General features: G+C 52.1%; 1 protein-coding gene across 1 annotated transcript; it reads right to left on the reverse strand.

Annotated features, from left to right (window-relative positions):
- Positions 1 to 1,171: 1,171 nt before the first annotated feature.
- On the reverse strand, positions 1,172 to 5,306 carry WNT8A (Wnt family member 8A). The gene is made up of 6 exons (XM_005483614.2): positions 5,130 to 5,306; positions 5,008 to 5,041; positions 4,657 to 4,795; positions 3,674 to 3,799; positions 3,431 to 3,573; positions 1,172 to 2,304 (listed from the first exon to the last, which is right to left on the reverse strand). The coding sequence occupies exons 1-6, from the start codon at positions 5,198 to 5,200 to the stop codon at positions 1,744 to 1,746; spliced, it is 1,074 nt and encodes a 357-aa protein (XP_005483671.1). The 5' UTR covers positions 5,201 to 5,306; the 3' UTR covers positions 1,172 to 1,743.
- Positions 5,307 to 15,443: the final 10,137 nt, after the last annotated feature.

A 15,443-nucleotide genomic window follows, 5' to 3' on the forward strand; every position in this document is an offset into this window, starting at 1 on the left:
CTCTTGGGGTATTTTGGTTTGGTAGGGTGAGTTACTAGAAATAGCCACCCTGAAGGCAGCATAGCCCCTCTAACTCATGGGGGCTTTAATAAACCCCACTTTCTATGAAATAACTGCATGGAAGTCAGCTGTGCCTCCCAAATGTGTGTTCTGCAGACTGAGCTCCCTGCTCTGGCTCTGGTGTGTGCCGAGGCTGTGTTTACATCGGGAGCCATAGGGAGCCCTGGATAAAACAGCACCGGAGCATTTGCAGCGTGGGTGCAGCGTGCTGGCAGAGCTGTAGGGGGATTTTTACACTTGTCTCTCCTCCTCCTCCTCCTCCCCTGGCTGGAGATGGAGCTTGGCCGAGCATCCTTGCTGTGCCATCCTGGGTGTGGGTGATGGCACAGCCCGGAGCAGCTCGGATCCCAGGAGCCGGAGATGCTCTGGGATGGGACAGCAGCACCAGCGCTGTCCCTGCTGCCCTCCCCGGGCTGCCGGCACCCCGAGCAAGCAGCAGGGAACCAGCAGGGAACCACGAGACACATTCACAAGTGTCCCCGAGGTTTCTCTCCTGCCCCAGTTCAAAGGGTTCCTCTCGTGCCTCCGAGAAATCCGCGCTGAGCGCCGGTGCTGGCGCTTTCCACATCAAAGCGGGGCAGCCTCGCTTTGTCTGGGGGATGTCGGGGCGAGGCGAATTAAGGAGAGTTTGGGAGCTTCAGAGTCGGCTTTAGCCGGGCTGTGTCTGCATACTCAGCGCTTGGAAAGGGCGAGATTACGGCGATAGGCACTAAAGCCAACCCTCCGGGGGCTGGAGGCTGGAGCCACCTTCCTGAGACCCAGCCACTGAACTCACTGCCCTCACTGGATTAATGATGAGGAAATTCCTGGAAGTGCTGGGTTTTACACAGAAAGGGACAATCTTGCACCTAAAATCATACTGCTAGGAAGCCAGAAAAGAAAAAGCCAATTATTTTCATTGTGGTTTATTGCAAAATACAGTCCAAAATCTAACTCTTAAAAGATACCTTCAAAATATATAGTGAAAACAGATTGTGCTAAGCAATAATGCAATTTATTAATAAACAACATTAGGCATAAAGAATTCTGAATTCTTATCTGCTAATTTAAAAAAATTATAGGAAGTGTAAAATGCTTAATTTTATCCAGTACAAATACATGAAACTATTGTCTATTGGGAGCAAGGTTCTTGTGCCAGAATACAAAATTCAAAAAGGAGGAGGAAAAAAAGGTGGGGAGGGAAATATGTAAACACTGACTGTAAACTTTCCAAAGCCCTCAAAAGGCTGCAGCTGTCGTAACGCACACCACGACACTGTCAAACCTCCTCTCTCTTCACAAAGTGCATAAGTTTTCCTCCAGAGATGCTGCCAAGCAGCTGCTGTGCACCAAGAGCGGGGACCTGAGGCTGCAGGATGGGATCACCTGGCTGGACCTGCCACAGCTCCCATTCCCACCTCTGGCTGGGGGCTGGAGTCCCACTGCTCCATTGGCAGACCCACTGGCAAAGGCACGAGGGGTTGAGCCCACATAAACCATGAAATTCCTCCCTGTGTCCAACACACAGAAAAAGTGACTCCTGAGAAGAGAGAAGCTACTGGTAAATGAGGAAAACACATGGAAGCAAGATGGACCCTCAATGCCCGCGCCTTGAGCTTCCTCCATCCACAGGAGACCCCAGCACCTCACACGGCGCACGCCCAACCCTCTGGACCTCAACATGAGGACCCCAGAGAGCCTCCCCTATCTCCTGTGGGCTCTGCTCCTCTGCCGGCTGTGGTTGGGCGCGGCGGGGTCGCGGCGGGTGCAGAAGTGCTTGGCTACCATGGTCCGGCACTGCTCGCAGCGCACGGTGCAGCACCAGTGGAACTTGCAGTTGCAGCTGGACACCACCTCGGTCCTGCGCTCCTCCACGCGCAGCCCGCACTCGGTGCAGAGCCGCCGGCAGCTGCGCTTCTCCCACTGCGACAGGTTCCTGCCGCTCTGCAGGCACTCGCGGCCCTCGGTGCCCTGGTGGCCCAGGCTGGCGTTCCTGGTGCAGTAGTCGGGGGAGTCCTCCAGGAACACGAGCTCGGTGGCGTGGATGTGGTGGAAGGTCTCGGCCGTGGCGCCGCGGCTCTCGGCGCTGTTGCCGGCCCTCAGGCGCCGCTTGTCCATCTCCAGCTTGTGCGCTTGGTCGTACTTGAGCTTCAGCAGGTTGCCCACCTCGCGGAACTCGGCCAGCTGCAGCCAGCAGGTCTGGATGCTGCAGCTGCCCGACACCCCGTGGCACTTGCAGGCTCTCTTCATGGTGTCTTTGACCGCCTTGGGGGGAGGAGGTGAAGAAATTAGGGAATCTCAAAATCAGGCTCTACAGCACTTATAATGTGGGGACACTGCAGCTAAAGTGTCTGGTTCTTGGCATGACTTCAGATCCTTCCAAGAGCTGACCTAGAATTCCATGACCTGGAATAACAAAGCCACTCCCCACACCCAACTAAAGCATTTACTAGTCCCAGTATAGGCCATAGAAAAGACACCATTGGTGTGATAGAGACTACGTACTGTAAGGGAAAGATGAAATAATAATGAAAAGTAAGCTATAAACAGCAAAGATCAACCCTTGTAGCTTTTCCTCTTAGTTCCAGGCAAACATCTGTCCCAGAGCTAAGTGGGCACAAGCTATTGTCCCCAGCCCTTCCAGGAGAATCCAGGCCAGGAAAAAAGTGCCTTTGTCAGGTCATGCCCTTCTCACGCCACTCACCAGCATCAACCCATGTCCCTTTCAGAGGTTTCATTCAAAATGTGTGAAACTCCTTTGGAATAATCATAGCCAACCTCTCTGCATCTCCTCCAGGCCAAGCACTTCACAGATATTATCTGCCTATCTCCCTCTGATATTTATAAGGTCCCAATCGCTGGTATCTATGTGAGATTAAGCCTTGCCACACCCTATGAGATAGGTATGTTAAGTGTTGTCATCCTTGTTTTTACAGACAAGGAGGTTTGGCAAGATGCTGAGAGCTTCCATGGCCCAGGCAGGAGTGGGGGCGAGTCTGGCTGGCTTGTGAGCAGGGCCAACTCACACCTGGCTGCCCAGCCAAAGAGCTCAGAAATGCATATTGCAAGAAAGTAAGGAAGGTGCTTCTGGCTTTGTTTTACAGACCAGACAACCCTAAAGGTAAGTACAAATCCCATGCATTTCTGAATAAGTGGTGTGTGCCAGCAGTTAACTGCATTACACAGCTGCAGAAGCTGGAAGGGGGAACAGCTCTTACTGTGATTCCCTGAGTTGAGGTTCAAGGCCAGATCCTGGCTGTGTTTTTTCCCCCATGCAACCACTACCGAGCCTGGATTTTCACAGGGGCCTGAAAATGGGCACCTGAATAGCCTAGATTTTGTTTTCAATATAGACATTATTGTTATTATTATTACTATTATTATTACTTACAAGTCTCCCAACCTCGTTGTTGTGCAGGTTAATCAGCGCGCGGGTGTCGTGTCCCGTTTCCAAGGCATCCACAAAGAGCTTGGAAACCTTCTCCCCAAACTCCACGTTGTCACTGCATCCTCCCCAGACCCAGCCTCGGCCACCTGCAGCACAGACACAGGGTTATGCACTGACCTGCCCTGCAGTCTGTGGGGCTGTGTGTGGACAGAGGGACGGGTCAGTCTGTCCTGGGTGGTCACTCACCCACGCGGCCGTTCCGGGAGTCGTCGCAGCCGCAGCTGTCGAAGTCCCCCAGGCTGCAGTTCCTGGTCAGGGTGTACATGACCCCGGCCGAGCTGATGGCGTGCACAAAGGAGGTTTCCCGGGTAGCTGGGGGAGAGCAGGGAAAAAAGCTGTCACATGCAAAAGCTGTCACATGCAAATATAGACATCAATCCCGGATTATCAGGAATGAAGATCTCCTGTGCTGCAAAAGTGCAAGGAGAAAATACCCACACGCATTGTGCAAATGGAAAGGTGCTACAGAAATGAAATGCTCGTGACTGGATCTTTTCAGGCTTCAGCATCACAGGGTACAGCAATTTTCTGTCATATTATGCAGGTGTCCATACAGGGGATGGAATTTCTTGCCAGGGTAAGGAAATGCCATGGTCCTGCTGTGGCCAAGGTGAGTTAATTCTCCTTTCACCTGGCACTCAGTTCATCTCTGTCCTTCCCTGCCTGGGGGTATGTTGTGTTTTGATCTTGCCTGCTAGAGAAAATGGTCATTGATCCTTTGAACCTGTGCTAACAGTTGTCTGCACTCACACTCCTAGTGTAGTCCTTTGGCTTTCTGAAGACATTCAAATAGAGATGCTGCTCTGGGTGAAAGCAGACTTCTGCCCACTGAAATAGATAATATTGAAATATATCCACAGCTTCCTCATGAAGGCAGTTTCTTAGTGCACATCTCTGGTTTCTCCCTTTGCCTCTCCTGCACTTCTCCCCACTGGAAGCTCGGGTGTCTCTAGCACTGCACTCTCCGGGATGCTGCACACAAAGGGGCAGGAGCAGACCCATGGAGCAGGGGAACACTGAGCCTGGGATCCCTAGGAAAATGTTAGTGCTGTCTACGACCGCAGTTAATACACATAAACGAAACCAGCGGTGATTTTGGGGCAGGAAGGCCCTTTTCCATCCCGCCCGCCCGCGCACCGGGCGCAGCGGGCGCAGGTGCGCGCACTCACCGCTGCGGAGCCGGTTGTGCGTGGAGAGCTGCAGGGCGCTCTCGGGGCAGTTCCAGCGCTCCCAGCCGAACTGGAACTTGCACTCCTCCATGCCGCTGTGTGCCCCGGCCGCCACGCTGCTGGAGAACGTCAGGTACGCCTGGCACGGGAAACAGCGGGGTTAAAATCCACGCTGGTTTAGCGTTTATCAGTGAGAACAGACACAAGCACGTTGTGAGTCTTTTCCCTCTGTACTTGGCAGCACTTGGAGCCGATATGCTCTGGGAAGTCTGGTTCCTTGGAAAGCACTCTTTCCCATTTGCAATACAAAATCACTCCATTTAAATTCCTGACAGTCCATGTGTTAATTACCTTAGGTCCTGTCATCAGAAAGTTATTCACAGACCTGAAAAAGAGAAAATAAAAGAAATCACCTTACCACAGGCTGAAGAGCATCTCTAAAAAAATGCCCCTTCCACCAAGTTGGACCCTACCATGCTGCTGAGTGGAGAACGGCACTGTAGACCCCTGTGATGGAGAGGATGAGGAGGGTGCTTCTCTTCATGGCTGTCACAAGGAGTGGGGTTGGATCCCTTTGGCTGCTCCGTGGCTCTCCACACCGCAGGTCTCTGCACAAGCAGGGCCACCTCCCTCCACTCCTTCCCAAGGTGAGCTATGGGGATGGAGCAAAGCTGCAGGAACCTCCAACCCTGATATTTATAAGGTGAAGTTGTGAATAGTCAAAACCCCCCATTCATTTGCTACCCAATGACTTAATGTGATAAAAAAGCTCCCGCTCCAATGGGTGACAAGGAACCGCCTCAGGTTGCACTTCAAAAGGCGGCGGGTGTCCCTGGGAGAGGGATGGTCTGAAGGAGGGCAAACTTCCCTAACAATGGGACACTTTTAACTCTCTTCCCTGCCACCAGCCATCCCTTTCTGCTGGCCCCGAGTCCTCTTGCCTTCTCCTTTTCATCCCCTGCTCGCCAGCAGAGGCTCCATCCCCACGTCCCTCTGAAATAACAAGCAGATGCATTTCTATAGTTCCCCTGCTCCCTCCTATGAGAATTCCCCGAGGAGTTTTAACAACCCTTCTGTAAAGATCTATAGGGGATGGACCTCCCAGGCCTCCTTGGTTTGCAGAGATGCGTTTAAGGGCAGGAATTTTCTTTCTCTCCTCTTTATGATGAAAGTTTCTGCATCTCCATCCTGATACCAGCGAGCGTGGCTCGGTAGCATTTGGAAATCTCTCTCATTTACAGGGCTGCAGCTTGGGAACACTGTGTGAATCATTTATGTGGTTTTCTCCATGATCCAAGGCTGTAATTAGGGGAGCAGTTTTCTGGGGCTGGCAATTTCCTTTGGGTGAAGGCTGCTGCAGCACAGGCACAGCTGCTGCTCCAGGCAGGAGCTGCCCATAGCCCGAGCAGAGTGAGGGGCCTCTGCTGCAGCTGAGCCATCAGCTGGGCTTGGGAAAGCAAAATCCTTATCAGAGGAGCCCAAAAAGCCTTTTGGTAGTTACAACCAGTATGGTTAAGGGTTGTGGGGAGCTGTGATGCAGCTGATGGAGAAATGGGGCGATGGTGTTTATGGAAACTTCTTGGTCTGTTTTGCTGTGGGTGAATGGTCCCACTGGGGGCTGGCTCACCCTGGGCAGGGATCCTGTCTGCTCCAGGGGCAGTGTGGTGCTTGGCCCCAAAGCAGTGCTGTGCTGTGCCAGCAGTGACAATCAGACCCTGGCTCTGCCTGTCACTGTCCCACTGTGCCACACTGGCACAGCATCTGCCCACGATGACTCTCTGGCCCCCCTTTTTCCTCCTGCTCTCAGCACCCTGACTGACCCTGGGTACCTCCCTGAGTTAATCACTGCTGCTGCAAGGGGACTGATGAAAGGGCAGCAAAGTGAGGTTCAGGGGAATGGGACTGCACTGGAAATGCAGTGGGGAGCTACCCCACAAGCAGAAGGGGACACACAGGGACAAACCCCATTTTCACACCCAGGCAAGTGGCCGCAACCAGCAGCGCAATGGCCAGGCAGGGGGATGCACCTCAATACCTTTGAGAAGTAGTTTTCTGTCCTGCCACGAAATGCTCAAGAGCACTGCAGAGCCAGCAACCTGCCCTGGGGTTTGACACCTCCCAGCTGGTGTCTGAAGCAGGTCTGTGGCCTCAGCTCCTGCTGCTGGAGACCTGTCACTGCTCTCTCCCCTGCCTGCCGACAGAGCAGCTCTCTCTGCTCCTGGCTGCAGCAACACAGGGATTCTCCCTGCCCTGCTGCCCCTCAGTGAGAGAGGAGAGATCCCTCTCCCTCCAGACTCTGCACAAGGGAAACCTGGAGTCAGCTGGGCAAAGCCACAAACAACCCCTTTGTAACCAGAGGATTAAAATTGCAGATTGGTTAAAAAGCAGGGATGCAAAATACCTTCCAAGTGAGCACAAAGCTGGTGCAGTCCCACCAGCATGGAAAACCCTCTGTGAGTCAGCATTTTAATCATTACCATCCCAAACAGATCCTACTTGTTGGAGCTGTCAAAGGACAATTACTGGGAATGAAGTGTTTCCCATGTATCAGGGGAGCTCATTGATTACAGCCCATGCATATGGCTCGGAAATCTGCGTGCATTTTCTGCATGCACACAGGTAATTCTGGGGGGTTGTGTCTGGCTGCCCCTGAGGCCATTTAGATGGGCTTTTTCCTTGTCTGAGACAGCTTGTGCAGCTAAAAAAAAATGTTGGCATGTCTGCTCTGTCAGTTCACACATGATACTGCTATCACATGCCAGAGGAATAACAGCGTCCCTGGGCGTGAGCAGCCGCTGGCAGGACCACACAGCTCTCTGCCCAGCCTATTAAAAATGTCCTTTCTAATTAAAGTTACAGCCATCCCAAAAGTCACTCATAACGTTGTCACTTGCACTAGTTGTCAGCAAACAAAGCAGCGTGCTGGGACAAGCCTCCCCACGCCGCTCCAGGTTTTTCCACAGGAACTGCTCAGGCCTGGCAAGCAGCACTTCTGCAGGGTGCCCAGCAAGGAGTGCATTGATCCCACTTCTATTTCTGCTTGACTCTTCCATCTTAGGTAAAAGCAGATTTGGGTCTTGCTGTGTTAATAAATTTCCCCTCATAGACCACTTTGTGCAATGTCCTTGCAGTAGAAGTGATTAAATGTACCCATCTCTGTTTGCAGCTGGGTAAACTGAGGCACAGGAACAGGTGGTCTGGAGATCTCAGGGTGGATCAGTGAACTGGGCAGAGCTGTTTAGAAGCTGATTTTGGTGCTTTGCTCTGTAAGTCACTGGGCACATGTGGCTCTGGAGGCTGCAGGGCTGGGTGCTCCCCCATCACCCATGGGAACAGCCCACTGGTCACCCCATGGTGACCCACCCCTATGGGCCATCTGAGAAATGCTGCTGAAACTGGTTTCCCTTTGATTTTCCCACTGCCTAGAGACTGCTTTTGGTTTGGTTCTGGATGGGGAAAAAAAAGCCTGGAAGGCAAATTCTGTTGAATTTACCTTGTTGTGAAGAATGTGCATGGTCAGTGGTTCTGGGCAGCCTCGTGAGCTGCCCAGTGTGGAGGCAGAACCAGAGCCTGCACCCAGTGATGCTGAGAGACAGGCTGCTTGCAGAGCAGTGTCCTGAGTGTCAGCTGGACCCTCTCGACTTAACTGATGAAATGTTTGTGCTTTGTCTCTTATTTTTGTGCTATGTAACCAAACAGGCAGTGCTTTTCATGGTAATAGCATTTTGGCATCTGCCCTAATTAAAGAGACAACAATAGCATATACAGCCCCCCACACCCACAAAACCCTCTTCACACCACAATGTGGGTTTTCAGGGAAGGCAGACATGATGTAAATCAGTTTATCAGGGCGGCAGGTCCCACAGGGGTGGGGTCTTGGCTTGTGCTGCCCCGTGGCTGTGGACAGCAGGAGAATAAAGCACAGGCCACTTGCTAAATTGCCCCTGGCAGGTGACACATTCAGAGCCCTGGCGTCAAATCCTGCATTGCTGCCCTCCTCACAATAGAAACCCACCTGGGTAATTAGAAATCACCCCCTCTCTGGTGAGGTGCAGGATGTTTTATGGTGCTCTCCCACACTGCTCACCCCGGGAAGCCCCCCAAGCCCCTCGGTCTGTACACAGCAAAGGGGATGTGGCCCTGTGCTGCACAACCCAGAGCCCTGCAGCTGTGGGGCAGCCCTCCTGCACACCCAGCTCTTCTAGGAATTTTTATTTTTAGTCTTCTCAGACTTCCTGTGTTGGGGAAAATATGTTCCCATTGTTCTGCCTGCTGCACAGTCCCTGTGGGCTGCTGCAGCTCCCAGCAACAGCAAACAGAGGCAGGACCCAAGCCCTGGACCTGGCAGTGCTGGGGGGAGTTTTGCCTGTATAATGAATTTGTTTTGATTAATGAATAGTAATTGGGGATGGAGATGTAACTGGAATCAGGTATTGTGCCACACCTACCCCACAGGCTTGGTCCTCCTCATGCCTGTTTTGGCACACAGAAGCAGACCAATATTTACTGAAAACAAGATTAAACCACCCAACAGAGCTGGCTTAGGGTGTGCTTTCCCAGTGAAAATAATTATCCCGAGGATTTGCTGTCTCTCAGCAGCACTTTGTGCCCTCAGCTGTACCAATGCACCCAGTTTTTCTGTCTTAATTTTGACCCTGGTTCCCAGCACAGCCTCGGCAGTGTGATGGGGTGAGCAGTGAACTTCATCAGTGAGGCCACAAAAAATCAAGTCCAAGGTAAGAGCCTCTTCTACTGAAGGAAACACATCCTGGGATAGAAGCCAGCACCACAGGAAGCCCCAGGTTGTGCCTTTTGGTTCTAGGAAGGAAAAAAATTGAGGTTTGGAACCAAATTCTCATCTTTCTAGACACAAACTGGCCAGGGACATAGATCCTTCCCAGCAAGGGCTGTCAAGGTGATTTGGAAATGTCCTGATTGGGGTTGCAGAAAAGGCCTCAGAATGTTGCAGAATTCTTGGATCTGACTGCATAGGTGGATGTGTTCAGGCTAGAAATGAGAAAACAGAGAAAATAGGGGTGGGGAAAATTTTATTCCATCAACAAGAGGCAGAGCAAGGGGCTCAAGATGTAGCTTTAGCTTGCTGTGGGCTCACCATGTGTCAGGAAGGAGGTGGGTGAGTCTGGCCCCAGTGCAGTGGGGAGGAAGGACTGGGAGATGGGTCAGGCTGGGCTGGCACCGTGGCTGCAGGGGGATTTCACCCTGCCAGCAGCAGTGCCCATCTCTGGGGGAAGCTCTGAGAGCACCTGGCTGCCCCACGACCTCATGAACCTCACCTCACCTGCCTCCTGTAGGTGTGTCCCCCAAAACCCACAGGGCTGTTTACACAGCAGCCTTATAAAGCAGGCACAAGTGTTTTGTTTTTCTCTCCCTCTTTAAAGGAAGTGTCATGCAAACAGAACCAGTGCAGCTGATAGGTTACTGCCCGGGCATGCATGCAAGGACCAGATCTCTGTCCTGGCAAGGTGTCACCTCCCAGGTGAAAGCCTGTCCAGGAAGAGATTGGGCACTTGATACAGAGGAAAATTATCACATCCTTCTTAATTATTCCTAGCCAAACTCAAGTTAAATTAACTGATTACAAGCTGGCTCATGTGGAGTTCCCCATCCTTTCCCAGCATGGGTCCTTGTATTGCCCCTTTGTGGCTGAGGCTCTGTCATCCCTCCTGTCCCCCATCCATTTCATGTCACAGATCAAGCCCAAAGATCTGAAATTCTGAGTTGGATGATATGGGTGTTACTGCTGGCTCTGTCTGGCACACTCAGTGTGGGAGGTTTTGAAACTCACAGAAGAAAATGGTGATTTGAGCCATGAATATTTTCTTTAAACTTGTCTTTGTTTCTTTGGACAGAGGTGATTCCAAGTACAGAAAGCTGTGGCTTCCTCTGGAGGAATCTGGGCTGAGAGCAACTCAAAAAATTCTTTGAGTTTTTCTGGGAAAAACAAAGTGAGGAGAACAGTTGCTTCTGGCACCTGCTTTGCCCACGAAGGCAGTGGGGAGCCTGAGCTGCTGTGGGGTTTGTTCCCCCCGGTGCCCACCTGGGCTCTGGCACTTTGCTGTGTTTCCCCTAAGGAAACCCCTCTTGTTTTGCCTGTCTAGGAAATGGAGAGCTGGGCTGGGCTCTGTATTTCCATTTCTCAGTGCAGCTGGGCACTGATGCCATGTCCATACCTCACTTCTATCACTCTGGCAGTGCCATGAATTTCTCCATCTTTGAGGCAGGAGCAGACAGCTCCGGTGTTACCTGAGGTCAGAGTGGGATGACAGCTCTTTGCAAGGTCTCTGGTTTTCCTAAACCAGTTTGAGGCCTTTGCTGTTCAGTTAAAGTGGGAATGCCTAAGGTGAGGATCAGGCTCAGGGCTTCATCCGATCAGCATCCTCCAGGCACAGAGAACTGCTAGGACACTCCATGGGGTGAATGACACCCTTTGGAGACAGATTTCCTTCATCATATTCTGCTAAATCCCAGATCTGCTCTGAACACTGGAGCCGTGGTGGCTCTGGAGGGATCTCTGCCCTGCCCTGCGAGGGTGAACACTCTCGGCTTTGCATTGTTAACTCTGAGGGGTGGAAACGGAGCCCCAGCACCGGGATCAACCCAGGGGCCGGCAGCAGAGGGGACACTGGGGATGGCAATGTCCCCGCAGTGTCCCCACAGTGTCCCCGCAGTGTCTGGGCAGTGTCCCCGCAGTGTCCCCGCAATGTCTCTGCAGTGTCCCCGACAGTGTCCCCACAGCGTCCCTGCAATGCCCCTGGAGTGTGCCCGCAGTGTCCCAGCAACGTCCCCATAATGTCCTCGCAATGTCCCGTCAATGTCCCCACAGTGTCCCCGCAGTGTCCCCGCAGGCTGGTGACAAGGCTCCCCCCTGTGGGACATCCCCGCACCGCACACCGTCCCCAGCCCGTCCCCAGTGTCCCAGTGTCCCCACCGTGCCCGCTGGCAGTGCCCGGGGACACAGGGGGTGGCACAGCCTGCAGAGTGTCCCCAGCCCGCAGTGCCCGGGGTGGCACACAGGGTGGCACAGCCTGCTGCCTCCGTCACTGCCCTCGGGCTCAGCCCCACAGGCACACACCTTCAGCCAAGGCTCCTCATGCCTGATTTCTTCATTGCTCAATGAAATGTGTGATTTGGGACCTGTACACTTGTTTCTTTAACTCTTTGTGGTGGTGATTCCTCCCAGTGCCAGCAATGATGGGGGGACCAGCTGTGGTCAGGCGTGACCTGAGGTAGCTCCCATGATTAGATAGAAAAATAAAACCCCTATTCTTCTCTCTGAGCAGAAGAATTATTTCCAGCATCATGAGAAAACAAAGCAGACCAAGGAGGATTATTTTCCCCAAACAAGATGCTGTTTGACAACACCCACTTGGAGTCACACACAATTTTTTTCCTCCCTTCTTGTTGCAACTTCGCCAAAACAAAAATTTTGATACCGAGTTGGCTTTTGAATTTGTGAGATCAGCTTAAAATTCCTGAATTTTTTTTTTTTTAAATTCTCATTATTTTGTTCAGTGCATACTGCTGGAGCCTTAAGAGACCTCATTTTCAGGTGTCCCTTTGACCAGAGCAGCTAGAACTCCCTTTTGCTCCCCCCTCCTCTTCCTCCCTTCCCAATTCCCCACAGACTGAATGAATTCTGGCCCCGGGCCTTGAAGCAAACACGAAGCACTGGGAGATCTGCAGTTGATGGTAGGAGTTGTCAAGGGCTGTTGTCAGCACAGCTTACAAGATGCGCACCAACCATCCCCAGCAACTGTTCCTCGCCGAGCCAGCTCTGCTGGCAAGGCAGCAGCGCACGGAGCCGGGCACAGGAGATGGAGGCAGAGCTTTCCCTGCTGTCAGTGTGAGCAGTATTGGGCTGGAGGAACACCCCAGCACACCTGCTGCCACCCAGCCTGGCTCAGCCCCAGCGTGCTCTCAGTCCCAGCCCTGCAGGCTGTGCTGCTGGACACACCTCGGGGCCCTGGGTGGGCTGGGAACAGGTGGCGAGGCCAGGGCTGCTGCCCGTGCCAGGGCTCCAGGAGGACACAGAGCCTTTGTTCGCCCCTGCACAGTGTGGGAGGCTCCCCCAGCTTGGCACCAGAAGGTTAGTGCTTTTCAAAAGACTATTGTTTTCACCCTGTGTTTTTGGGAAAACAAGGGGTGAGCCAGGCAGAGGCATGAGAACCACCCTGGCTTCTTCTGCCTGGGGTTTCTGCCGCCGTGGGCACCTCCCTGGCTGCACTCCCAGACCTGACCTCCTTCCCACGTGCTGTGCTTCACATTCCTGATCCCACAGAGCTTCTGCAGACCTTCCTTTGCTCACATCCCTCCCTGGTTTCTTTCCCTGATCCTCTCTCAGCAGGAGAGGTCTCTGCTGCATCAGGAGCAGCTTTTAGGGCAGAACAAACACAAAGGTGTTTTCCAAAGACTTCTCCAGCCTTGGTCTTGCATGGGCATCCCAGCTGGCCAAAACCCATCTGCCCTTGTCACTGTGGAGCTGTGGCATGTCTCAGCAGTCACATTTGGGGCTAATGACCCAAATAAGAGGGAACACCCAAATATATTTGAAAAAACCCGACATGTGCTTTGAGACTCGGCCGTGGTACCTGAGCTGGGGCTGGCAGGGCCTGCAGGGCCTTCACCAGGCTCCAGCTGTGGTGGAACACACAAATGCCCTTTGCTTAGAGGAGAACCAGGCTCTGGGCTTGTTCTGCCTGGCTTTCACTGCTATCAAATGCCTGCCTAATGAGATTTATTAAATCAACTCACTTTGGTGTAACAACGACAGGAATGCAGATCTCTCTGCCCAGCCAGGGCTTGCTGCAACTGTGCACAGCAATTAGAGGTGACTCACAGGGGCAGGTGGACTTGGCCAAGATCCTGAGAGGCCTGGCCCTATCCCTGGCATCCAGGGGGCAAAACTGGCTTCATGGTGATGCCAAGAAGGTGGGTGTTTATCTACATATAATGATTTTTCTTGCTGTAACTGCATTAGCATGGAAGGCATTTTTCCTTTGGAGGAGTTGCAAGATAACACCTTGTTTCTGTACCTTTACATAACAGCAAGGGGCTGCTGCTACTTGGCAGAAATATTTAAGTTTCCCACCTGGAGCTGGCTCTGTTTATTGATGAGTTTCTCTCCATCACCATGGACGCTGGGAAACGGCCTCAGTTCCTCAACTGGGTGGCTGCTGGGGAGCCTTGGAGCTGGAAGATGCTCTTCCAGGGAGTGAAGGTCAGGTTAACACCCAGAAGGTGTTTCCTAGGTGTGGGTAAGGTGTTTGCTTTGGTTTAGCTTAGCTTGGCTCTGCTCATATCTCCCTCTTAATGGCAGCAACAAATATTTCCTTGTGTAATGCCTGGAAGGATGAAAATTCCCTCTCTCAGCCTGAAGTAATGAGCAGTTTCCTGGTTGGTGTCCCCAGCTTGCCCCACAGATAAGGCCTTTAATGCTCTTAAGATAACAGGGAGCCAAACCTGTCCCTGCTCTTGACAAATTTTAATCTCCTGATGCAGTTCCTGGGTTGAAATGGTGACCCCCAGCAGCAGAGAGGGATGTTCCTCAAACCAGAGTGCTGCAGCTCTGTGTTTGTAACTCTGAGCCTCTCTGAGCTGCTGATTGTGAAAGCAGCACTCCCCAGCCCTGCCATAAAGCCATGCTCCACCTGGGGCAGGTGGGGAAAGCTGGGAAGATCTGCTCTTTAACCTTGAGGAGTTTTCCCAGGTGAGCAGGTGTTTGCAGCCTTTGTAGTCAGATCCTGCGGTGGGGAACGTGACTAAAGCTCTTCTCAGCCTGTTCAGTGGGGTGAGATGTGTGGATAAAAGCACTGAGATGTTGGTTTTACCATTTCAGGCTTTAAATTTAAACAGCTAAACTGGGAGCAGGCTCCATGGAGGGAGACTGAGCCCTGCAGCAGCACCAGGAGCAGCCCTGAGCCAAGCGCCTGGGCAAACCTGGGCTGGGCTGCCAATCCTTTGTGTCTTGCAAACACAAGAGGAGAATATCTGAATATCTCTGTTGTGTTCTTGCTTTGGCCAGACCTCCCTTCCCTCTGCCCAAGAAGTGCAGGCTAAGGACACAGCCCAGGCCTTTGATTTTTGGGAGAATTTGTTGGCACAGAGACCAGCCCCTATTTCAGTGATGCCAAAGAAGTTTTTGGTGATTTACAGTGTCTTTGCTGAGTGAGTTGGCAGATGCTCTGAACTGGCAGAGGTGGAGGGAGATCATCACGTGAGACAAAACCAAGGATGAAGTCTCATCTGCGGCCTCTCTTCTGAGTGCAATACAGAGCTCCAAAACCATCCTGGGGAGAGGAGCAGGCTGAATGAAATCTGGTTGAACAGTAGGAACCCTACAGATTTCCATAGGTGGTGCTGCTCTAAGTGCTGTCTCTAAATGTTTCCTCCATGAAGGAGCCATCATCAAAGCAAATATTTGAATAATGTCAGAGGCTCCTTGACCCTGGAGTGTGCAGGTGTGAGGGGAGGCCATGAGTCACAAAGAAAAAAGCACTGTTTTCTTTGTTGCTCAACCTCTTGCATCCCTTTTATTAAAAATCAGTATTAGTAAATCCAGCTGACCTGAAAATAAATACCTCTTTGAGTCAGGTGCCAAGGGGTCCTCAAAGAAGAATGTGACAAAAACCTTGGTCATTAAGTGAAAACATCATCAGTATGGAACTGATGAACATGGATTGAAACAGCAATCTCATCCCTTTGGACAGCACCACATCAGCAAAGCTCTGACAGAAATCAGCGCTCCTCTTGCCCTGTGCTTTCCTTTG

Source organism: Zonotrichia albicollis, chromosome 15, assembly GCF_047830755.1.
Source record: "Zonotrichia albicollis isolate bZonAlb1 chromosome 15, bZonAlb1.hap1, whole genome shotgun sequence".
Taxonomy (NCBI): domain Eukaryota; kingdom Metazoa; phylum Chordata; class Aves; order Passeriformes; family Passerellidae; genus Zonotrichia; species Zonotrichia albicollis.